The sequence below is a fragment of the Cyprinus carpio genome, chromosome B2 (genome assembly GCF_018340385.1).
Source record: "Cyprinus carpio isolate SPL01 chromosome B2, ASM1834038v1, whole genome shotgun sequence".
Lineage (NCBI taxonomy): Eukaryota > Metazoa > Chordata > Actinopteri > Cypriniformes > Cyprinidae > Cyprinus > Cyprinus carpio.
In genome coordinates, this window is record NC_056598.1 from 24470198 (window position 1) to 24493598 (window position 23401).

Here is a 23401-nt window from a genome sequence, read left to right on the forward strand (position 1 = left end):
TTTATCCAATCAGTAACTACTGAAGTGAAATAACAGCCACACCTATGGTAAATCTCTGAAAGGAAAGGGCATCAAATGACCACCGTTTTATCCAATCAGTAACTACAGTTACCATGGTAAATCTCGGAAAGGGCAATAAGCGCAAAGAGCTAGTGGATTTTGGGTGTGTGGCTGGTTGGTCGCTCATCTTTACTCGCTGTCTCAACACTCACACACTCAACCGGTGCATCTGATTCTTCGTGAAGGTTGGCTGTGAGGTTATGCGTGTTTCGTGCCTTCACTGCTCGGTGTTCCAGCACCGCGCCCGGATGGAAATGTGTCTTCCGGGGAAAAGCTGCTTTCAGCCAACGAGACAGCAAGCACATCGCGCCGCACAGCCTGGACATCTGCAACTTTCAACATAAGCGCGTGCCTTTCTGAGAACGCATGCGGTTTGAGACGCAGATCTATGGCCAGACCTATGCGTCCCAGAGGGGAGAAGAGCCGTGGAAAATCTGACAGAGGCCCGTAAGAGCTCAAACCTCTAATTTTGCTATTTCATTCTGATCTCAGTGCCGTCATTCATGGATGTGCACGCAGAGGCGGGTCCGTTGCACGTGCAGACGGTGGATGAGCCACCGGGAGGCGCCACCGTTACCATCGCCGCCGCTGAGTTTCAGGTCCAAACGGTGCTGAAGAGCGATGGCGAGCTCAGCGAGGATGACCTACAGTCGGGCGCTGGAGCTCAAACACCGGCAGCGGGTGATCCGATCACAGAGATCGAGAGCGAGGAGGGTGCGCGGCCAGGAACGGACACACCGGCCGAGGACATCGTCGGGCAGAGCGCGGGGAAAACGGAAACGATGGGCTCCAGTTGCAGCAACGAGAGCTGCATCCCGACTCCAGGCTGTCGAATCTGCTTTCAAGGAGCCGAACAGGTGAAGTCGGGCCGTTCTTTCGTTCCGTCTGCGTTATTTATTGTCGGTCTATGTATATATGCGTCACACCGACGTCTTTGGTTGTTGACAGGATTGTGCGCCATTCAGAATAGAACCGAGCCTTTTAAATTCCAATTCAGTACCTGAACTTGGACTGAATTTGAATTGAGGTAAAATAGCAATCGAATCAGAATGTCATGAAGTTCATTTATTCATTTAGAGGGAGGAACATCACTAACATCGAAAGAGTAAACATACTAAATAAATTTAATTAAAATAAAATGTACACAACTGTAATTGTATATTTTGCATAATTTATTATATTGTATAAGTCTAAATATATAGTGTTATATAACGAAAAATTAAAAAGGTACCTAATGTAGTAATTTGTTTTTTGTCGAGTATGGAGAGCAGACCTTAATGTCCTACAATGCACTACCTGTGTTGAATTTATTTTAAATTACAAGTTGGTTAATCAATCAATCAATCAATCAATCAATCAATCAATCAAATCACATTTTTTAAACATATTTTCAAAAAAGTGCAGTTCAGAGGGCTTTTGACAGACAAAAGCTATAATATAAATAAGTAACAGGTAACTATAAAATAGAAAAAAAGAAATTAATAAAACAAAACTTAGATATGAATAAAGAGAAGAATAATGATATAAAAAAAAACAAGTACTAAAATCATGAATCGAAGAAATCAGTGACATTACAAGAAAGACAGGCTAAAACATTTATTTTGATTTAAAACTCTATTTTCTGCACATCTCACACTCTCCAGAAGGTTGTTCCAGCAGCGTGGAGTATAATGGCTGAAAGCAGCATCACCAAATCTTTTATTTCTATTCTTTGTGATTCAGTTAGAACAGAAGAATTGGAGAACCTGAGAGTTCTTTTTGAGATGAAGTCTGGTGTGAGGCCAGTAATCAAATTCTAAATCTGGTTGTCCCATCCTGATGTTGGTCCTGGTCAAAAGCAGTTCATAAATCCAGCTGTGTTCGGACAGTCTGAGAAATATAAACCTTGTAAACACCTTTTACATGTATTATAGGCCTACATAATTAATGCAATTATTAGAATATCGGAAACCTCAATGCTTCTTAATGCTTTAAACAGACAGTGTGGTGTGTGTGAGAGAGATGGTGAGATCCATTAGAATACCTGCTGCGCCAGTCATGTCTAATGCTCTTCACTTCCTGCAGCTAATGTGCTTCCTCCAGGCGCCTTGTGTTTGTGTGTCTGTAAGTGTGTGTGAATGTGTTCCACTCTTTCAGACTCATTATAGTTCTAAATGAGGATGTTTCTGAAATTATTCATGAATGCACAGATGAATCATTTCCCGTCCACTCACAGAGATGAATCTGTCACTATGTGTATAGTGTTTCATTCACTCCAAATGTTCTCCTCATTTAGACGAAACCGCTCATCTGCCCCATTGTTCCAGGTTCCAACCTCAACGCTCAACTCATCTGCAAAGGCGTACAATAAAACAATCATACAGCAGTGAATCATCAGCTCAGCTGAATCTGTCTTTTATCTTTTTTGTTTTTTGATTAGCTGATTGACATGTCGGTGTGTGTTGTGATTGGCTGTAGGGGGAGCTGCTGAGCCCGTGCCGCTGTGCCGGATCTGTCCGACATGCTCATCAGCAGTGTCTGCTCAAGTGGATCAGTGAGAAGGGCTCCTGGAGCTGTGAACTCTGCAACTATAGATTCAACATCCTGCCTATACATATCAAACCACCACAACAGGTAAACAAACACACACACACTGGGATACATTATATATCAGTCAGGGCTTTCGACTAATAAAATCACTCTGAAAATGAAGCATTTAAGAGCCAACTACAGTTACAAATTACAGAATTGCTTAATTGTTATTCAGATGTGCTTTAGATCCCATTTAAAGCTGTCACTCCAGTGATTCAAATTGTATTTGTGCCCTATAAATGTTACTCGTAAGAATATTTAACTGTAACGAGAACTATATTAGTGTCTATCCATACCAACAGACTCTAGTGTTCTGTTTATTATAGGCTTGCAAAGCAGTTTTGTCTGCCGCTTTAAATGCTCAAGCTCTTTAAATTCGGGTGAATTGTTTCTGAACGGCTGTCAATGTTTTTATTATTCATCAGCAGGAAAAAAGTGATACTACAAGGATTCCAATAACATCGCTACTAGGTTTCATTATCGTTATAGTTGTAGTTTGGCTGTTTTGTTTTGACTGACTCAGTAAAATGAATTAGATCAGAGTCATTTGTTTGCGAATCGGACAACACAGCTTGTGCTTTGTTTGTTGTTGTTTTTGACTGTCACTAATGGTGACTGGATTTTAAATTAAAAACAGCATTTTTATCGCATTTGTGATCATATTAAGGATGAAAAGCATTACATGACTTAGTGTTTTTCTCTGTGACAATCTGTTCATTTGAAGTCGTGTTGTGTACTTCAGTGTTTAGTCTCAGTCTGGGAGATCGTTGGTGATTGTTTTTGTATGTTTTACCAGTGGCAGACTGTCACCATGACTCTGGTGGAGAAGGTTCAGGTTATTGCAGTGTTGCTGGGTGGCATCTTCCTGTTGGCCAGTGTATCATGGCTGCTGTGGTCAGCATTGAGCCCAGAGGCATTATGGCAACGCAGTGACATCCTGTTCCAGATCTGTTACGGCATGTATGCAGTCATGGACCTTGTGTGTATCGGTGAGACACATTTATGCACTTAAACCACATTAGTCCATATACAATGCAATTTTCTCAAGCTAATATGCATATTTTGCGGGTACATGTCAATTTAACTATGGCTGACAATTCTTAAAATACCCTGTAAAGTAGGGCTGGGTCGACAATATCAATTAATTGATTTTAATCAATTATCATTTCGATGAACTGATATTGATTCTAAAATCCCAAGATCGATCTTCCCAGATAGCATGCATGTCTGCAAAGCACATGCTATGTACAAACATCTGACAGATGTCTATAACATTCTATATCATAAACATCTTAAAGACATCTAATAAACGTCTATTTGACATTTGATAGGAAATGTCCTATAGGCATATTGCAGATGAGCAAATACTCATCAAAAAAAAAAAAACCTCTTGCAGATGTAAATGCAGATGTCAAATAGACGTCTTCGGGATGTACGTGTGCTATCAGGGTAGTCTATACTGTTTTCAGTTGATGCGTTAAATGGTATTAAAACATATTTGTAGCAGGTATGTTTAAGAAACAACTTACTGAAATGTATCATGTCTTTTATGTCCATAGCTTGATTGTTAGGGTAAAAACTCTATAGAGAGCTTTTGAAAAATATATGCACTATATAATATATCTTTATATTTGTACTTAACCTGTTAATGAAATTTAATGTGTGTTTGTGACAGCCACTAGTTTAAATGTTTATATTTCTTCAGTGTAATTGGAGTGGATATTTCATTTATGAATGTTGATTATCATATCCAAAAAATAAATAGCAATTAAATGTAATAATTTAAACTGTTGTTAATTTTAACCTTTAGTAATGTACCAACTGAAAGGGTTGGATAGATTTTTTACCTTAAGAAAAATGTAAATCTGTTCTACTATATACATACATAGAAACAAATCAATATCAAATTGAATTTAAACCGTAATCAAGCTAGTTGAATCATGAAATCTATTTCAATACCCAGCCTTACTAAAAGTGTGTTTACATGTACAAATAATATGTTTGTGTTTCAGGTCTGATTGTTCATGAAGGTGGTGCTGTGTACAATGTGCTGATGCGCTGGCGAGCTGTTAATCTCTTCTGGGATGTCCAGAACTACGATAAAAGCCGTGACCTGGAGAACACACACAGCCCGCACCGTAACCTGTGGCTGCCTCTCACACACACACATACAGTCTCCAACACACACTCACAAACCACCCGACTGGAGTCATCGCCTCGATGCCCTCTTCGCCTCCTCTCCATGTGCCTGAACGTGACCTCTGACCTTTCCCCGCAGGAGCAAGGCGTTAGGGTCACGTCAGTTTGACACCAAATTAAACTCATTCAGGGACCAATCCAAAATCCTTTGTGGGAGTGGCTAACTAGTGGGAGGAGCCTCAGTGTTGGGAGGAGCCATACTAGAAAAGCACTTTAGAAGATACGCAAACTGAATTGAATACAGAATGATGTTGTATTGCAAACTGAACAGATGTTTCCAGCCTGAAGTTCTGGATCAGCCTTTGAGCATCAAAGTAAGACTGCAAAGTTCTCCGCACACACACAGACTTATACAAAATTCTAATGCACACAAAATGTATTACTGCTGTTAGACGAATGAATGTTTGTTTTAAACCAACTGTTTTTATGTTCAGGTTTTTAATAATTTCAGTACTGAAAAACTACAGCTTATCACAGCTTCGGTTCATTACGCTTTACCTGCCATAATGTACAGGTACCACAGTTACAGGCTTTTTCACATTAAGCTGCATTTCCACTATCTCATACTCAGACATATGTGTGTAATCCTTACATTTTGCCCTTGTGGCAGCTGCATGGTATTTTCAAATTGGTTATGAAGCAGCTGTTACCCTTTGCTTATTCACTATTGTAAAAAAAATTAATCCATACAAAACAAATGAGCGCAGATAATGACAACACTTCTGAAAACATTGATTTCACAAGTAAGTAGTATAGAAAATTTGCAAAGGGGTAGCAAAAGTTGTTGAGAAAAGGTAAAAAAAATTTAATACCAAAAAATTATTTAGGTTTATGCATCTAGCAGACACTTTCATCCAAAGAGCATAAGTAATTTGTCATAGAGCCAACAATATTGACATATCATAGCAGGTTTATTAGAAAGCTAGATTAGGAAACAAGCTAAAAGCAGAGGTGAAATACTATGGAAGCCCATTTCAATCACGGTATAAAAAATAAAAATGGTAATCATGACTTTTTATCTCCAAATTCAGAATTGGGAGATAAACCTTGAATTTGCTCTTTTTTTAAATTCCGAGTTTACAGTACTGAGTTTTCCCTCTGAATTCTGAGTTAACGTCTCGCAATTCTGTTTTTTGTTTCCACCACGGAATAAAAAAATAAAAAGGTATTCAAACTTTTGTTCTCAGAATTGCGATCTATCACAATTCTCAGTTTATATCTTGCAATTCTGATGAAAAAAAATCACAAATTGTTAGAAAAAACTCAGGACTGCAAGAAAAAGGGTCTGAAGTGTGAGTTGCAGTTACCTTTCTGGGCTTCCATAAAATGCAGAGAAGAAGAAGAAAAAAAGATGACTGTTGTTATTTAAATATTTTGGGAAATGTCGTAGTGTTCGTCTGTGTATGGGTATTGTGGGTGGTTGAACAGGAGGTCTCATGTGCTCTAGATGCAAAAGTTAAAAAAAATTTCAACATCTCCGAAAATCAAATTGGATCTGAATATTCTGTATACAGTAAGAACGCCACACAGCTCCTGTACTACTTTATATTGAAAACAAAAGACTTCAGAGATTAATGCCAAGGAGGTAGTGGAGAAACTAAAAAGGATTGCAAAAGATTAACAAACATTAACTTTTGCTGCAGTGGATTCTGTTGTAAGCATCCGTGTCAATTCATTCTATTCCCACCTGATTTTAAATGACCCTCAGAAAGATCTTACACACTGTCATCTGTCAATGCTTAAATGCCCTACATCTCATGTTGCATATATTACAGCAAAAAACTAACTGACTTTGGACTATTAGTCTAGACTCATACAAAATTCATGAGGAAATGGAGTTGGTGGTTAGATATTGTGATGCCTGGAAGCATTTTAACCATTGTGCCCTTAAGATACCAAGCCCTGGTTGAGGGATTTCAGAAGCGTTCGAAGACTGATATAAATGTAATATAAAATGTTACGAGTGAAATAAATACAAATATTTTTTAAATCATAAGCACATTAAAAATCTTCCTAAGCAGCTCAAGTCTACACCGAAAATGCAAATCATCACAGGAATACTAAAAAGTTAACGGATTCCATCTGGGCACATTGCGATTCTGTCCTTGAAACTTGATCAGCATTCATGTCTTCTGATTCCAGCCTTCCAGCGTTCATGCTAGCTGATTAGCATAGCCTACAAAAGATTTCATTCAGATGTCCCAGAGATGTAAAAAGTGTTAAATGAGAAGGTCTTCTGTCAGAGAAACCCGTTTTGCACTGCACAGAGCAAAGGTGGATGAACATTTGAATGAATGTAAGAGTCTTTGAATTTGTTATATTTATTGCCTATAAACGAATGCACAGTAAAGATACAAAATGAAAAAGATTTTCCTGTCGTTTTAGTGTTTTTATAGGCTTACAGTAGAAAAATAAAAGGACCAGAGGGAGTAAATCCAATAGTATTATCACAATCCTGCAGTTTATCAGAAAAGGTTTATAAAATATACAGCTCCTCAGAAATATATAACATACATTATAAACATTGCACATGTAAATCAAACTTAAAGGGCATATGTGTGTATATTTCTGTGTGTTTTTTTTAAAGGCACTGGATTTGAGTGCTGGTTATTTTGGACTGGACTTTCTGCCTGCAGAATTCCAAAGAAATGCAACTGGACTGGACTTAATATGTTAATACAATGTAAAATATGGGGCTCAGTGAACAGACATGTATGTGTGGCACAGTTTCAAGCACAACAACTCACTGTGTGTCTGTGGGAGCATGATAGTGTCTGTCATGAAAGTGTCTCATGATATTGTCTTTGGTTTTTTGCACTCAGCATTGAAGGGTCACTTTTTTGTGAATTTGTAATTAAACTGTCCGGGTTTTATGAGAAGTGTTTGTCAGGAGTGAGAGATCACCAGTTGCTGCCGTGGCTGCTTATGGATTGACAAGTGCTGAAACGTTTCTTCACTATTAGACTGATGTACGCCTTCATGAGCTTCGCAATGTCCATCACCTACAGAGACAAACACAAAGGAATCCAGTGTTATTTTAGTATCATTGACATACTGTTATAGTTTTTATGAATGTTTAAATTTTTTATATACATATGTTTTATTTATTTTTATTTTTATTGTCATTTAGTTGGTTTTATAATTTTTTTATTTAATTTTTTTTTTATTGTTATTTTAAGTTAAACTGAACATAAGAAATGTTCCTCTTGCAACTATCTAAAATAAAATGTTACATTTATGTGTTTTATTTCAGTCAACGTCTGTTTTGATCCACAGGTTTGTGGAAGATTTGACCGATGAGGCAACAAGTTAATATAAATGATGAATTTTAGGGTTGTTAGCTGTGGAAGCTTGCAAGTAAATATGGAAAGTTTGTACCATGTTGGTGTTGAAGAGCAGCTCTCGTCCCTCCACGCTGATCTTGTAGATGTTTGGCTGCGGTGCACCGAAGGACAGAATGACCTCGTAGGGAAACACCTCCAGAGGCCACGCCTCCCCACGCTTGTACACACACACCCCCTTACGACTCACACCCAACCACAACTCTCCTGGATACACACCGTCTACACACTGACGAACAGAGAGAACTTGTTCAGCGACACTGCTTTGCTGATGGATTGTGTGTGTGTGTGTGTGTGTGTGCTCACCTCCACATCAAACAGTGTTGATCCATATCCCTCCCACTCCCTGACGAGACTCATGTATTTTTTCATGGCTTGTTCCTGATCCATTCCTTGCAGTTTACGCCATTTCTCCACCAAACAACTTCTCAGCCCTGCCTTTTCATCTTGCAGCCACATCTCTATGGCTGCAGGCCCCTCCCCTTGTCGCTGTCGCCCCAGTGACCCTCGGAAGCTCCTCCTCAGCGTGCCTTCCAGAAAACTACCCCTCTTTCTTTCTGTGGATGGCGTGGCAGATGCAAAGCACCGTGCGGATTGCTGTACTCGAGCACGCAGGCGGTCCATAGGGAACACTTGCTCCAACTCAGGCAAGGCACTCTGGGTAGTGTAGTCTCCCAACAGATACTGAAGCCGAAGAGCAGCCAGAAATTGCAAAGTCTCTTCTGGAGCAGGATACTGACCTCTAATGACAGCTTCATGGGCCTGAGAGAGAGAGAAAGAAACATTGAAATTGCATCTGTGAAACACTGACAGCAAAGAAATCACTCTTAAAGATCTGTTAGATTTAGTATTAAAAACTATGTACATGCATACTTGAAGGGTAGTTCACCCAAAAATAAAAATTCTGTCAATATTAACTCATCCTGAAGTTATTCCAAGCCTGTATGAGTCTCTATCTTCTGTTGTGCACATAAGTGGCTCATCAGTTGACGTTAGCCATTTACTTCAACAATATGAAAAAAATACTATGGAAGTCAATGGCTACTGTGAACTGTTTGGTTACCAGCTTTCTTCAAAATATCTTCTTTTGTGCTCAACAGAAGAAAGAGACTCATACAGGTTTGGAACAACTTAAAGGTGACTGACAGAATTTTCATTTTTGGGTGAACTATCCCTTTAAGTGTGTATTTCTGTGTAACGAACAGAATGCAGGGAACTCATGATACATTTTTTTACAGTCATAACACATCATATTTCAAAATGTGGTGCTATAAATGTAAGATTCTGAAAACAGTGAGAAAACTAATTTGTTTGCATATGCACACGCATCAAAAATAGTAATATAGTATTAGTGACTTTTAAAGCCACTTTTTGTAATTACTAAACATTTTTTTCAGCTGACACAATGTAATGTATATATGTATGTGATTAAACAATTAATATGATTGATTAATTAAATGGACACAATTTTAACTGATCGAAAGCCCTATTTTTATGTGATTTGAGGCCAGATATTAAAGTGAAATCAAACCTGCTCAAACATGAATGCAAACTCCACACTGTCAGCAGGAACGCTCTCAGGCTCTGAGAAACAGAAGAGCTTGAAATAAAACTTCCAGCTCTCTCCTTCCTGTCCTTCATTTCCCAGCCTGAATGAGAGAAATAGTGAGAGAGAATTTCCCAATGTTATCCCAGATAATTAAAATAAAACAAATAAAATGTGCTGTAAACAATGATTTTCTGTGTTATATGATGCATTAAATCTCTCTAGAGTACCTAACAGCAATAACACCAGCCTTAAATGGTGAGGAGCAACCCACTCTTTTTTTAGCCAATCAGAAAGCACTTTCTGCCTCTCATGTTTTCAGAGGGCAAAGTTTTAAATAATTTTATAGCACCTTTAAACCATTTTACATCAGATTAAGTGTTCTATGGTTCTACAATTGTGGTTTTTACTGTATCTATTTAGTATTTTATATTTTATAAATTCTCCTTCTATATACAGTATGAATATAATTGTAGGGGATGGAGACTCACTTCTCAAATTTAGCGAGGACGTCGGCCACCACAGTCCTGCTCTCTATGGCTCGGTCTGTAGTGTCATTGTGTTCAAACAAAGCAAACATGTTCTTACAGTCCTCCATTGAGAGACCCTTCAGCAGCTTCTCAACCACCTGGAGACCATCATACACACGCATGTACAGGTTAACATGCTTCTGCAGCTCACATGTATATGTGTGTGGATGTGTTTACGTACCTCTCCTGCAGTTGTGTGTGAGTTAATGGTGATTTTGCAGGACCCGCCACCGTGGCAGTAAACTGTTGATGTCATTTCCTGTCTGCTCAGTATGGCCCTCAGCTCTTCCTGTGAAGGAACGTATTCGCGTCCACGAACGTGCCGCAAGGCATCCTGGGAGAAGCCAGCATATCTTTCCATCTCTGTGCCTGGGTACAGCTCTCGTGTCCTGAGCAGAAAATCAGTCACAGTATAATCAGTTGTGACATGGTTAAATTCTGAATATATCAGAATATTTTCATTCATCAGTTCTGTATTTCCGCAATTTTGTTTATTTAGAGTACCTTTGTTGCCATCTAAGGCTCAATTAAAGTTAATCATTAAAAAAAACTATTAAAAAATTTAATAACACTATTACATGTATTCTTAAGTTAAACCATTATTAATTTTATACTGTACATTATAATGTTGAGGTATAAATATACTTGTTTTTCATTTTTAGTGTTCTATTATTTTTTATTTGAATGTCGATCCTTAAAGTCGTATTCATTTTTCGATGAGACTGTCAAAAGTTTTACACAAAAACAACTATACAAACAATATAAAGATTAAATTAAAAATACAATATTTATTAATTATCAATGTTTAGTAGAAGGACAGATGTGCTGCATAATATATTTTTATGGAAACCATGATCTCTCTTTTTTTTCAGGATTCTTTGATTAATAGAAAGTTAAAAAAGACCAGCATTTATGTGAAATACAAATATTTTGTAATATAATAAATGTAAGTGTGGTAGTGTACTGTGCAGTATGCAGTAAACAAGAAATGATCTTATATCATCTAATTTCATTCTTTTAACCTTATGTCAGTCAGAACAAAATACTCCAAATACACACACAAAATTCTAACTGACCTTTTGAAGTGAAATTTCAGGTATTTAAGAATACTTCTGGAGGCGGGGCTAAATGTGCAGCACATGCAAGCTATGATTCTCCAGCCACAAATGTGGGTGGGGCCAGCAGGCTTTGGGTGGTGTGTGGTCTGTTTGATGAGCTGGCAGAAGAGTTCATCTCTTAGGGGTCGTAGGTCATGAGCCGTCTGCAGGAGCCCCTGAATCTGAGGGATGGGATTGTCCTCAGTCTCTAGCTGATGAAGAACATTGAAGAGCTTGAGGGCCTCAGCCTGCAGCGTGCCGTAACTTCTCCCTTTGTCAGCTAAAAACATATATAGCATATACAGTGTTTATGAAGGTTAAGGTGTATTTGAGAATGTGTGTGTATGTGTGTGTGTTTTACTCACAGCTTTGCTGTGCATCTCCATAGGGTAGAGGCAGAAGGGCTGTATGTAGAGGGTGGTGTGTGTAGCGCAGTATTGGGTTCCTCTTGTAGATCTGCTCCACCACCTCCAAATTCAGACAGTTCTCCTGAAATCAAATGATTACAACAGTAATTCAAGAAAATGACGTTACAAAAACATGAATGTATGTGTTTATGTGTGTGTTACCTTGATGTCCTGTATAAGTTGCTGCGTGGGTGTATCCATGAGCGCTTTGCTGTCGATGACAGTCTGTACAGCGCTGGCCCAACGACTAGCCTCCGTCTGCAGCTTAGAATACAGCCGATATGAATGCTTACGACCAAACACGCTCACGTTCCAGTAGCCTAGACACAAACAAATATAGGTTAGAGTCTAAGAAAAATTTAAAGGTTGGTTGGTTTGTTGTTTTTATGTGTATATGAGTGTGCTAACCAGTCTCTCTGAACACTCTCTCATCAGGAACGATCACGGAGCAGAGGCTGTTGAGCACTAAAGAGCCCAGTTTAAGAGCATTTCTCTCTGAGCTTTTATAATAATCCACAGAATTGTGAGTCAGCACAAACCAGCACTTCTTCAGCTTAAGATTCCCACGACTGCTGCCCCGAATCTCTTTATACAGCCAACCTGGAGAGAGAAACAGACAGGAAGAGATCAGAGACATTTTCAATTTTTGCATTTAAATTCAGTTTAAAGTTGAAGGCTTCCTAACATGGTGATGCTAACATTATAACATGCAATTTTACTCTTTATTTGTCCAAATAGTAAACAACCATATTCTTCAAAAACTAACCGTTAAGTATGCATTACATATTACACATATAATTTGAACCAAAAATTTTCCAAACCTCAAAAACATTCTTAACACTATTTTTATATTAAGCATTCAAAAATTGATAAAATATTAAATAAAATAATATAGTCAAATTAAATAATCAGAATAAAAATACGAAGAGGAAGAGTGATGAATCATACTCATAAAATTAGAAATAACTGCATTACTGCAAAAATGAACTGAAAGTTAAAATAATTTTCAGACAATCCATAAATAACTGAGCATGATGAAATTTGAATTGTTGAGTAGGTGGCCTCTCACCCCTGATGATGAACTCTTGTCCCTGCACACGTGTGTCTCCTTTCGTGCGTTGGAGCAACGTAATCCAGTGATGCATTTCTTCTGCTGATTCAGCCATGCAGTGTAGCACACGATGGGCTGTAATTATAACAAAGGCATTTGGCCTGGACAGAGAAAAAAAGGAGAAACATTTAAAATATTTTCAGGCCTGTATATGATTGTATAATTTTCCACAGAAAAATTTAAATGGTAAGATTTGGTGATTACGTTTAAACATTCATTTAGCAGATGCCTTTATCCAAAGTGACTTAAAAATGAAAAGCATCACAAGCAATTTGTGATAGAGCCAACAAGAGTCAATTTGCGAAATATAAAGTCATAATTTAAAAATGCTGCTATCGTTAGATATGATGCTGCAATTAATTTTTTTTATATATATAATATAATATATCATTTATCATATAATAAATATATGTACGTAAAAATCCACTATATCTATATCAATCCACTAAAAAAAAAAAAAAAAAAACAAGCCAGTGTGAAAAAGTGTGCATATAAGTGTATGTGTGTGTGTTTGTGTTTACCTTTCTGGGTTGTCAGAGGCACATACAGAATCAATCATTCCCACATCCAATGTGCCCTATAAAAAAACACAAACATCTTTTCTAAATATCTTATAAGCTGTCTGCAAATTTGTGAGTGTGTGTGTGTGTGTGTGTGTGTGTGTGTGTGTAATACTTACCACAGCATTCTGAGGATTTGCTTGTTCATCATGCATCTCTCGAATTTCCTGTTCTGTCGACATGTGCACCTGACTCAACACGCTGAACCAATGACTGCACACAACACAGATATTAATCTAAAACCTCAGTTTAACAGTTCTACACATTTATGAAATAACATCAAAGCTTGAAGCTTACAGTTTATATATATATATATATATATATATATATACTGTATATAAAACAAACACACTTACCTGGAATCTTCTGCAGTTTCTGCAACAAGGTGGTATGTTCTCTCTGGCATGACAATGTCAATCCCATTCTCCTTCCCTGTTACGTCAATAATCTCTCTAATAAAACAACACAATATAAAGAGAAATAAATAAATAACCATACATAGAATAATTATGCTTTGTTGTCTTTTATGTACTGTTTCAAATCAAACATTTGAAAAAAAAAAAAAAAAAAAAGTAATCAGAGTGAACAGGTCTTTAGGCTACAGATTTAAAAGTAAATCTAAAAAATAAATAATTTTATATACAATATTTGTATTTTTGATTGACAAGTTTAGCATGACTGTAGCACTCCAGTTCCAGTGTCACATTGATTATGACCTGAAAGCTTTGAGCACTTCCTGAGGTCTTACTTTGCTTCGTGCATGTCCAGCATGCCTTTCATCCGCTCCTCTGTGTCGTTCTCATAGTAGATGAGTTTGCTCTGTCGCAGGACGAACCAGCGGCGTCTCCAGTTGCGTCGAGAGAGCGTAGAGGAGCCTCCGCCCTTCTTCAGCAGCCAGCCCTGTTTGAGCGCCTCCTGTCTGCTCCTGAACCACAGAAATGTTTCATCCTTCAGCACACACCAACGACGCTTCCAGGAGTTCAGCAGGCCACCTGCAACACACGTGTGATGGTGACAAAGGTCATAGGTATGTCTAGACTTCCTTTAATGAAATGCTGCAACAGGTTCAGGGTAGACAGGGTGTTAAATTTTGCTAACAATTTAAGAGGAAACTTTAATTTCTTAAAAAAATATAACATAAAAAAGCAAGGCTAGACAATACACCTATAGCTGAAATAAGCTACAAATGTTATGTTTACACCTTTTATGTTAACTGCAAAAATGTTTGGAGAGAAGAGAAAGTAATATGAGTTTCATTACATTCTCAGCAGGGTCTGAAATCAAACAAACATAATGAAGAAAGAGGTGTTGAGAGAGTGGGCAAATATTTACCTTTAATATAAAGGAAACTGTGGAAGTAGGGGAGAGTGACAGAGCTATAGACAGAATCCCGCCGGTAAGATGATTCATCGTCAGTGTCAAACCTATCAAAGTCATCTTCACTGTCCTCAAACTGAGGGAGAGAAACACAGGGATACACAATCAGCAATCACATGTGAAAATGCACAAATGCATGCTTTTGAAGTCATGATATGGCCTTTATAAACCAATTTATTTCAGTAATGTGATGTACACTACCATTTAAAAATTTGGGATCTGTAAGAATTTTTGTAATGATTTTGAAAGAAATCTCTTATGCTCACCAAGGCTGCATTTATTTGATCAAAAATGCAAAAAAAAAAAAAAAAAAAAAAAAAAAAAAAAACTGAAATATTTTTACAATTTAAAAGAACCATTTACTATTTTAATATATTTTAAATTGTAATTTATTTATGTGATAGCAAAGCTGAATTTACAGCAGCCATTACTCTAGTCTGCAGTGTTTATTTGAAATAAAAAACTTTTGTAAATTTACGGTCAGACTAAGCCTTTTCAGAATAATTCTTTTTAAAATGAATTTTCTTAAAAAAAAAACATACACATTTGAACAGCAGTGTGTTTACGAGTGAAACAGGATATTCAGCAAATGAATTTTTCAATTGTCTTGATAAATTTGATGAATTAAGGAATTCGCTTGAAAAGAACAGATGATTCAGAACCAAGTTACTGCATTTTGAAGCGTACAATGCATCTACATGCACATAAAAATCATGCACAATAAGACCAGGAACATGTGTTAAGTACCAACTGTCAAATATATTTGACAAATATGCTCTACAGAAACATTCAAATCTCTAATGTATGTGATATATGAATCAACCATATTGAGTGTGTGTGAAAAACTCACAGAAGACTGTGGCCCCTCCGAGCTGAAGCGATAGGCCCCTGAGCTGACACTGGTGCTGGTTGCCAAGGAGCTGCGGTGGTCATGTGACCAGTGGTCATTATGAGGTGGAAGGCTGGGAGGCCACATGATGACGCCTCCTTCATCATAATCATCTGCATCATAATCTGAATCTTCATCAGGAGGGATTAGCTCAGCCTCCTCTTCCTGTACAGCGTGAGAGTAGGTGGAGCCACTGCTGGAGGGCGGAGCATGATAGGCTAAGGGTGTGATGATGGGCAGGGCAGGGGGCAGAGGCATAAGGTCGTTTGCATAAGGATCCTCCTCTGAGGAATCATCGCTTGTGCGGATTCCGCTGGTGCGCTGGCCATCAGAGTGGCCATGCTCGCTGGGGTTAGGAGAGTCTTTAAACCCATCTTCGTCCACTCCCAGGCCTTCATCCACCTCATCATCCTCACCTCTGGCTACCTCCCTCTGTGCGCCACCAGACCCTCCCAAAGAGCTTTCGATGTTACGCACACACTCGTCGATCTCATCGAAGTTGAGCGAGGTGAGGAACTGCTGCGCAGCCTTGCAGGCCTCCTCTTCTAGCCTGCGCAGCTCCTGATCACGCAGCCACTGCAGGCGATGCAACGACTGCGTAGTTAGACTCTGCTCTTGAGCCTCTTTCTGTCGCTGCAGGCCTTCAATCTCACGCTCTAAACGCAAGATCTCTTCCACCTGTAATGCCTGGTTTGTCTCTCCCTCAAACACCTCGTCAAACACCTGCTCCACCAGTGACTTCTCTGCTATAGAGAAGGGTACAGGGTTCTCAGGTGGCTCGTCCTGAAGTGGAATACTCTCTGGTACAATACTGTCTGGTGTGGCTCTCTCGGTTAAGAAATTTTGAATCTGCTCATTTTTATTTTTTTCCTCTAATGTTCGGGCTTCCTCTGCCTGTGTTGAACACAGAGAAAAGACTGCGTTACCCAACATTCTACATAGACTATCACCTGAATTTCACATGAATGTTGCACTGAAACCAACAGAAATTAAAAGGAAAATTAACCAATTTTTAACCAAATTAGCAAATTAATAATCATATCCATTGCTGTCAATGGCAATATTTCATAATTACAAAACTAATTTTGTATATTCTTGATATTGTCTGTATATTCTTTAAATTCTCCAGCTTGTTATAGCAGGATTCTGATTGGCTGTCAATGATTTTATCGTTCATCAGCTGGAAAAAATCATTCTGAAAGTGATTTCAACAATATTGTTTCTCTGTGCCTTTATCGTAATAGTTGTTTTGTGGACTGCTATTCTTTAATATTGAGAACAATGTTTAGAACTATATAGTTATTGTTATCTTTACAGTAATGATTATATAGTTATAGTTATATAGTTTTAGTTTCGTGTGAATGGGCCTTAGGACTGTTTTTATCAAAAATATCAAAACAGCATTTTTTTTTAATTGTTTCTCCACAGACAGACAGACAGACAGACAGACAGACAGACAGATAGATAGATAGATAGATAGATAGATAGATAAACAGACAGACAGACAGATAGACAGACAGACAGACAGACGGGTGGATAGATAGATAGATAGATAGATAGATAGATAGATAGACAGACAGACAGACAGACAGACAGACAGACAGACAGAAGGATAGAAAAACAGACAGACTGTATGTATGATGGTAGATTAGACAGACAGACAGAAAGACAGAAAGACAGACAGACAGACAGACAGACGGACAGACAGATAGATAGATAGATAGATAGATAGATAGATAGATAGATAGATAGATAGATAGATAGATAGATAGATAGATAGATAGATAGACAGATAGATAGACAGACAGACAGATAGACAGACGGGTGGATAGATAGATAGATAGATAGATAGATAGATAGATAGATAGATAGATAGATAGACAGACAGACAGATATATAGATAGATAGATAGATAGATAGATAGATAGACAGACAGACAGACGGATAGATAAACAGACAGACAAACAGACAGATGGATAGACAGACAGACAGACAGACAGACAGATAGACAGACAGACAGACAGACAGACGGATAGAAAAACAGACAGACAGAAAGACGGATAGATAGATAAATAGATAGATAGATGAATAGACAGACAGAATTGGAAAGAAAGTTGTATTGTTTTATAGGAGGATGGATGGACAGTTTTGTTGATAGATAGATAGATAGATAGATAGATAGATAGATAGATAGATAGATAAACAGACAAATAAACAGATGGATAGATAGACAGACAGACAGACACTTCACTTACTGCTTGTGCAAGGAGCTCCAACTCCATGCGCTGTCTCTCTCTGATAAAAAAAAACATCACAAGAAAATAAGAAACTTAGAAACAAACTGTCAAAACAAACGTAGAAATAATAATAAAAGCAATTTAACTGCGTACCTCTCCTGTGCCTCCTGCTCTTCTCGTCGTCTCTTCGCTTCTTCTTCCTCCCTCTTCCTCTTCTCCTCTAGAAGTTGAATGTAGAGCCGTCGTGCCCTTTGCCCTCTGAGCCTCTTCTGTAGGGTGATGGTGGCCCAGCGCATCATCTGGAAACGCCGCCGCCAGTACAGTGCACGGTAGTTTTTCTGAATAACAACAATGCACTGCAACAATCGCCTGTACTGCCTCCTATAACCAGCAGAGGGCAGAGAGACAATAACAGAGGGAGTACATGAGCGTTGCCACCAACTGGAAGTGTGAATATGCATCTGTAAGTGTGTTTACCTTGCTCTGTAGCCCAGTATATGAGCTTGAATAATTGAAGCCGCTTTGAGCACTTCTGTTTCTCTCTGCTTCTCTAACCGCAGTTCCAAACTTTCTCTCATAAAGACCTAAAAAAAAACAATGTATAGACATTATTCACACCATATCATGACTGATCTTAAGTACAAAACCAATAAGTTAAGTTTAGATGTATGTATCTCCCAAACTACTTCACTTGCTACTACAACTACTTATCGTATTCAGCATTCTGGGTAGCTGATGCAATAAAAAAGTTAATGGACACTTTTTTAAGTTAAAATTTATATAAACCTAAAACGGAAAGTATAGTCCTAGGTCCTGTAACTGGTCACCAGTTATTTATTATTTTAGTCACCTTCTGCCTTAGCTCATTTTAAACAAATATTCAAATAATAAATATTTAATTTCCATTTACTGTCTCTCTAGTACAATTTCATGCTTAATAATTGGAAAATAATAAGCAGTGCTGCTAAAACTGTGTGATTAACTGATTAAACTGTGGTGTTTTGGTGTTGTGAACAAACAAAAGTATTTCATGCCAGCTACCCACAAAGATACACATGTCAAAGTGAATATCCAGAGAACATGATGTTGCTCACTTTGGTTTTTCCCAGCTGCCATTCAGCACTGCTGTTGTCATACTGCTGCAGCAGGAGGAGGCAGCGCCCCTTTGGGTCATCTGACAAATCCAAACCCCTCATCAAGACATAGTACCTGACAAATAAAAAAATAAAACAGTGATTAAACTGTCCCGCAAAAGTGGTTCACAATAAGGAAGTCTGAACACAAGAGTTTATGTCAGAGAACAATGTGAATCTATTGATTTCAATGGAGACCGAAAAAATGTGAACTGATGAGAGATCATGTGAACAAAATTTGGGAAATGTTTTGTTGCACATCCGTGGACCAGTGAGAATTGTAGACAAATCCAATTCTGCATAATATCAAACTGACCTGGCTCTATCGACACACAAAAAAACAGGTCTTACTTTTAAATGCCAACATTGTGCTAGATAGATAGCACTCTTATCCATCATTTGATTATCATTCAAACTGCTACCATGAACATACCATGAATAACACAATGTTAATTCTGGGTGTCAAAGAGCTCAGAATTTTGTGAATAAGACGCATTCTAGTCTCATTTACTTAGAAAGAAGACTTGGACTGAAAAGAATGATAATGACTTAATTTAACTATGCCAGAAGTGGTGTTGTAAAAACTTACACTTGAATAAATTCTCTGTGTTTTCACTTAAAAAAGGATGTCCCAAACCGAAATGAAAAATGTTTCTGAACAAATCCTTTTTTAGCAAGAATATGTGAGTTTATTGTGTTTGGGGGACAAACCTGGAACTGAAATCCTTGAATGTTCTCCGAACTGGAAACCCAGAACGTCTGATTTTAACTGTCTCCAACATCCCAGAATATCTCAGTTGGTTGAGGACTACAGACTGCTCAAACTGATTGGGCATCTGCAAAAGAAAGACAGAAACACTGTAGCAATTTAAATCACTACAGTTTCTTCACTGTTCTATTTAAAAACAGTTCTAAATCTAATTTAGCTGGATTAAATCTGCTTTCAAATATAGATTGGTTGAGCTTTTAGTGGTTTCTTTCTTCAAACACACTAAGTGGGCCATCAACACTCCCTCTCCCCCTGACCTGTGACCCTGTGTGGGGGTGAGGTCGGAAACGGGGCACTGTAATCCCCGCTTCTAAATGTCATCTCTGTGGAAGGAGGAATGAACCAGAATGAAAGTGAGATGAGGAGATGAGTAGTGAATGAGCTCTGTGAGAGTAAGGTCAATACCAACACACACACACACACACACACACACACACACACACAAACACTCACACTCACACAATCATTCATTATAGTCAGAGGCACATTAACATACTGATACATGCAGCACAAGTCACAGAACGCAGACAGGATCAATGTCAGAGCGCTTCATTGGGGGGAGGGACAACATCTCTCTTTAATCGGCTCCCAGAAAAACAAATACTACCAACATATAAATATATCAAAGGGACAGTTCATCCCAAAATGCCAATTCTGTCATCATTTAGTCACACATATGTTGTTCCAAACCTGATGAATGTGTGAAAAAGAGTGAAAGTCACAGGGGTCCAATGTTGTTTTGGACCCCACTGGCTTTCACTGTATGGGCAAAAACAGTTCTTCAAAATGTCTTCTTTTATGTTCCACAGAAGAAAGTAACTCACACAGGTTTGGAAAGACAAGAGGATGAACAAATTAGAACACAATTGACATTTTTGGGTGAACTATCCCTTTAAGAAACAAACCATCAGAATAGTGCAAACAGCTTTCATAAATCTAATGTTGAATAAGCAAAACTTCTTCATTCATTCTTCTTCAAAATCTTCATTATCCAACAGGTAAACATATCTGACAACTCATATAATTGCAGACTATGTCAAAACAGTCAAATAGATATTTAAACATCTGGAAAAACTCTCAGCATCTGTCTAAACATCACTACATCAGTTCTATTCTTCAACAGCAACAATTTACCCATCTGAAAGTTTACTTTTTATAATATATGAACTCTTACTGTATAGTAAAGTGTCCTTTCTCATCCTGTGACCAACAGCAGCTCTGAGCGAGTGTATGTCCACAACGAGCCAGCAATCGACTGGTCAGCTCACACACACACACATACACACCCCCAACCTCTCGCTCTCATTCACACATTGCTGGTTGCCATGGAGATCAGACCCATGCTGGGCTAATTTGTGTTCAAAGGGGGAGGGGGGTGTTGGAGCGAAATGCATTGTGGGCAGAAAAGGGACAGAAGTCACCCCAGCTGTTTACATTCAAATAAAGTTGGGGAACAACAGAGACAAACATCTAAAATATAATATACAGAGAGACATAGAGAGGCAGATACTGTATGATGTCATAATTGTAAATTAGTTTATTAAATTAACAAAATATTGTATATTTATATTATATATTATTCTTTTAGATATTATTTTAAACAGTAATCATGATAATCTACTTGTTACTGAATAATGATTTTAAATAGAACTTAATATTAAATATATATAAATATATATACAGATCATTTGATAGATGCTTTACATGACAGATGTTATTTAAAAATTATTAGGCCTAATTTTTGTTTATTATTATTTATCTAAATTTCATTTACTACAATAACTAATTTCTTTCAAAAGAACAAGACAGAAAAAAGAGAACAATTCAAGTAAATTCAAACTTATTTGTAGACAAAAAAGAAAAAGGAAAAAACAATAATTAATTTTGTTATCAAATGTACCTGTTTGATTTCTCTTAATATTTTCTTATGATTTTTAAATATTATTCTGTACTGTATATAGATAATCAGAAAGTAAACAAACTTGTCACATAAGTACCTTTGAATTAATGAGTTAGTTAATTAATTTAGTTTTGTAACAATTATAATTTAATTTAATATTGTACATTATTAATTTGCTTGCTTTCTCTTCTGCTGTTATATAATATACTCTTTACTCGTGACTTCTGCACAAGGCTAAATTTGCATATTGATTTACTTCAGCATTGATGTGTTTAAAGCACAGTCTGAAAGCATAAGTAGAATGGAACAGAATTGATGTGTTCCACTAACACCTCAGCACTGACCTTAAACAACTGAACAAAGAGGAACTAACATACGCAAAACACACATGCAGTCTGACATCTGCTGTAGAGTTAATAGACAGCCTGCTGAATGGCCTCGGGTCCAATGCAATCTGAATAGAAAAGTGTGCTGAGCGCGCGTGTGTGTATCTCTCAAAGGAGTCTTATATCTTCACACAGAGTTTATGATGTGTAATCTCCTCCTGTCACTACTGAATGAAAACATGGAGAGATAAACATCCATACAGAGAATCGCCATCTGATAGTGTGCGTGTGACCTGACCCGACAGGCATTCTCAAAATAAACAAAACCATTCATTCCAAACCTGAATACAACACAAAGTGACTCAAACTCAGCTCAATTAGTTCATATGCTTGTGTGTGTGTGACACATACCTTGCTATTGTTGGGTTTAATGCAGCGTACAAAGAATGGATTGGAGGCACTAAGGGTGGACATCAGGGAGTGCAATGAATTCTGGGTAGACAGAAATAAATAATCTGTTACAAAATGTTAAAATGTTTTATACCTATAATACACTTAATTTACTAACTAATACTTCTTGTTAGTTTATTATAACTGAAAGTTGACCAGACAATCTTTTGATAATTTTGGATTGTTTCTTTAGTGAAACTAACAGACAGTACACTTTTTAAATAAAATTTTAGAAACTTCTGTAGAAATAAGAGTGTAAGTGTAAAAAATGACATCAAATATCTTGTTACCTTCACTTTCATTCTAATGTAGCTTTTGCTTACCTGCTCTAAAGCATTATGGGAGTTGTAGTTTCTTACCTTAAATTGGGAGCTAACAGTAGGTCTGCGATACTTTGAGCCACACTTGACCGTGTCCTGTCCAGTCCAGGTGTTCACTCGCTCAAAAAGATCATACACAAAATCCAACCTGAGAGAACAGGAGCGTGTGAACAAATGACCTCACAGAGAACAGTTAAGGCCCTGACATACTTCAAACGAAATCGAAGAACGAACTGATATGACGTCATTTCAAACAAAATCAGGCCGAAACGAAATTCATTTTGAAATTGTTTCGGCAGTTCGAAACAGCTGACCAAAGTGAACTTTCTGGGGGAGTTCGTTTTGGCTCCTAAACACCTTTGAGCTTCCATTGGTCCGTGGCGGTTACGCAATCGGTGGGTGTGTTCCGAAACTCCACCTTCTTTGACGTTCCATTTTTTTTTCCCGGTTCGTATCTCATTCAATGGAGGTCAGGCAAGAGAACAACATCTCCTATCACTAGTAACATAAATACAATGTGTCAAATAGCTGAGCTGGCACAGATATATCAGCACCTGTACGATCACTCGCGGACATAC

At 37.7% G+C, this 23401-nt stretch overlaps 2 protein-coding genes across 2 annotated transcripts in view; one reads left to right on the top strand and one right to left on the bottom strand.

Annotated features, from left to right (window-relative positions):
• The first annotated feature begins 181 nt into the window (after positions 1 to 181).
• On the top strand, positions 182 to 6981 carry LOC109054698 (E3 ubiquitin-protein ligase MARCHF11-like). The gene is made up of 4 exons (XM_019071930.2): positions 182 to 917; positions 2518 to 2673; positions 3428 to 3620; positions 4644 to 6981. The coding sequence occupies exons 1-4, from the start codon at positions 564 to 566 to the stop codon at positions 4937 to 4939; spliced, it is 999 nt and encodes a 332-aa protein (XP_018927475.1). The 5' UTR covers positions 182 to 563; the 3' UTR covers positions 4940 to 6981.
• A 154-nt stretch (positions 6982 to 7135) lies between these two features.
• The window catches only part of LOC109054690 (unconventional myosin-X-like), a 40451-nt gene continuing 24185 nt past the window's right edge, over positions 7136 to 23401 (bottom strand). Inside the window, exons 18-41 of the mRNA XM_042718791.1 lie at positions 22863 to 22971; positions 22465 to 22545; positions 19770 to 19894; positions 19020 to 19134; positions 18403 to 18509; positions 18079 to 18306; positions 17944 to 17983; positions 15650 to 16582; positions 14755 to 14875; positions 14171 to 14414; positions 13779 to 13874; positions 13542 to 13635; positions 13384 to 13439; positions 12821 to 12963; positions 12160 to 12351; positions 11914 to 12071; positions 11710 to 11833; positions 11324 to 11624; positions 10429 to 10636; positions 10209 to 10345; positions 9703 to 9820; positions 8478 to 8933; positions 8209 to 8400; positions 7136 to 7832 (exon numbers count right to left, since the gene is read on the bottom strand). Coding sequence (XP_042574725.1) covers positions 7731 to 7832; positions 8209 to 8400; positions 8478 to 8933; positions 9703 to 9820; positions 10209 to 10345; positions 10429 to 10636; positions 11324 to 11624; positions 11710 to 11833; positions 11914 to 12071; positions 12160 to 12351; positions 12821 to 12963; positions 13384 to 13439; positions 13542 to 13635; positions 13779 to 13874; positions 14171 to 14414; positions 14755 to 14875; positions 15650 to 16582; positions 17944 to 17983; positions 18079 to 18306; positions 18403 to 18509; positions 19020 to 19134; positions 19770 to 19894; positions 22465 to 22545; positions 22863 to 22971 — 4480 coding nt within the window. The 3' untranslated portion in view covers positions 7136 to 7730. The remainder of the gene's footprint in view (positions 7833 to 8208; positions 8401 to 8477; positions 8934 to 9702; positions 9821 to 10208; positions 10346 to 10428; positions 10637 to 11323; positions 11625 to 11709; positions 11834 to 11913; positions 12072 to 12159; positions 12352 to 12820; positions 12964 to 13383; positions 13440 to 13541; positions 13636 to 13778; positions 13875 to 14170; positions 14415 to 14754; positions 14876 to 15649; positions 16583 to 17943; positions 17984 to 18078; positions 18307 to 18402; positions 18510 to 19019; positions 19135 to 19769; positions 19895 to 22464; positions 22546 to 22862; positions 22972 to 23401) is intronic.

Bases quoted from the DNA above. Each gene is read 5' to 3' on its own strand.
- LOC109054698 (XM_019071930.2), top strand. From the start codon at position 564: ATGGATGTGCACGCAGAGGCGGGTCCGTTGCACGTGCAGACGGTGGAT. The intron at 918-2,517 runs GTGAAGTCGGGC...GATTGGCTGTAG, and splicing joins GCTTTCAAGGAGCCGAACAG to GGGGAGCTGCTGAGCCCGTG. The intron at 3,621-4,643 runs GTGAGACACATT...TTTGTGTTTCAG, and splicing joins CATGGACCTTGTGTGTATCG to GTCTGATTGTTCATGAAGGT.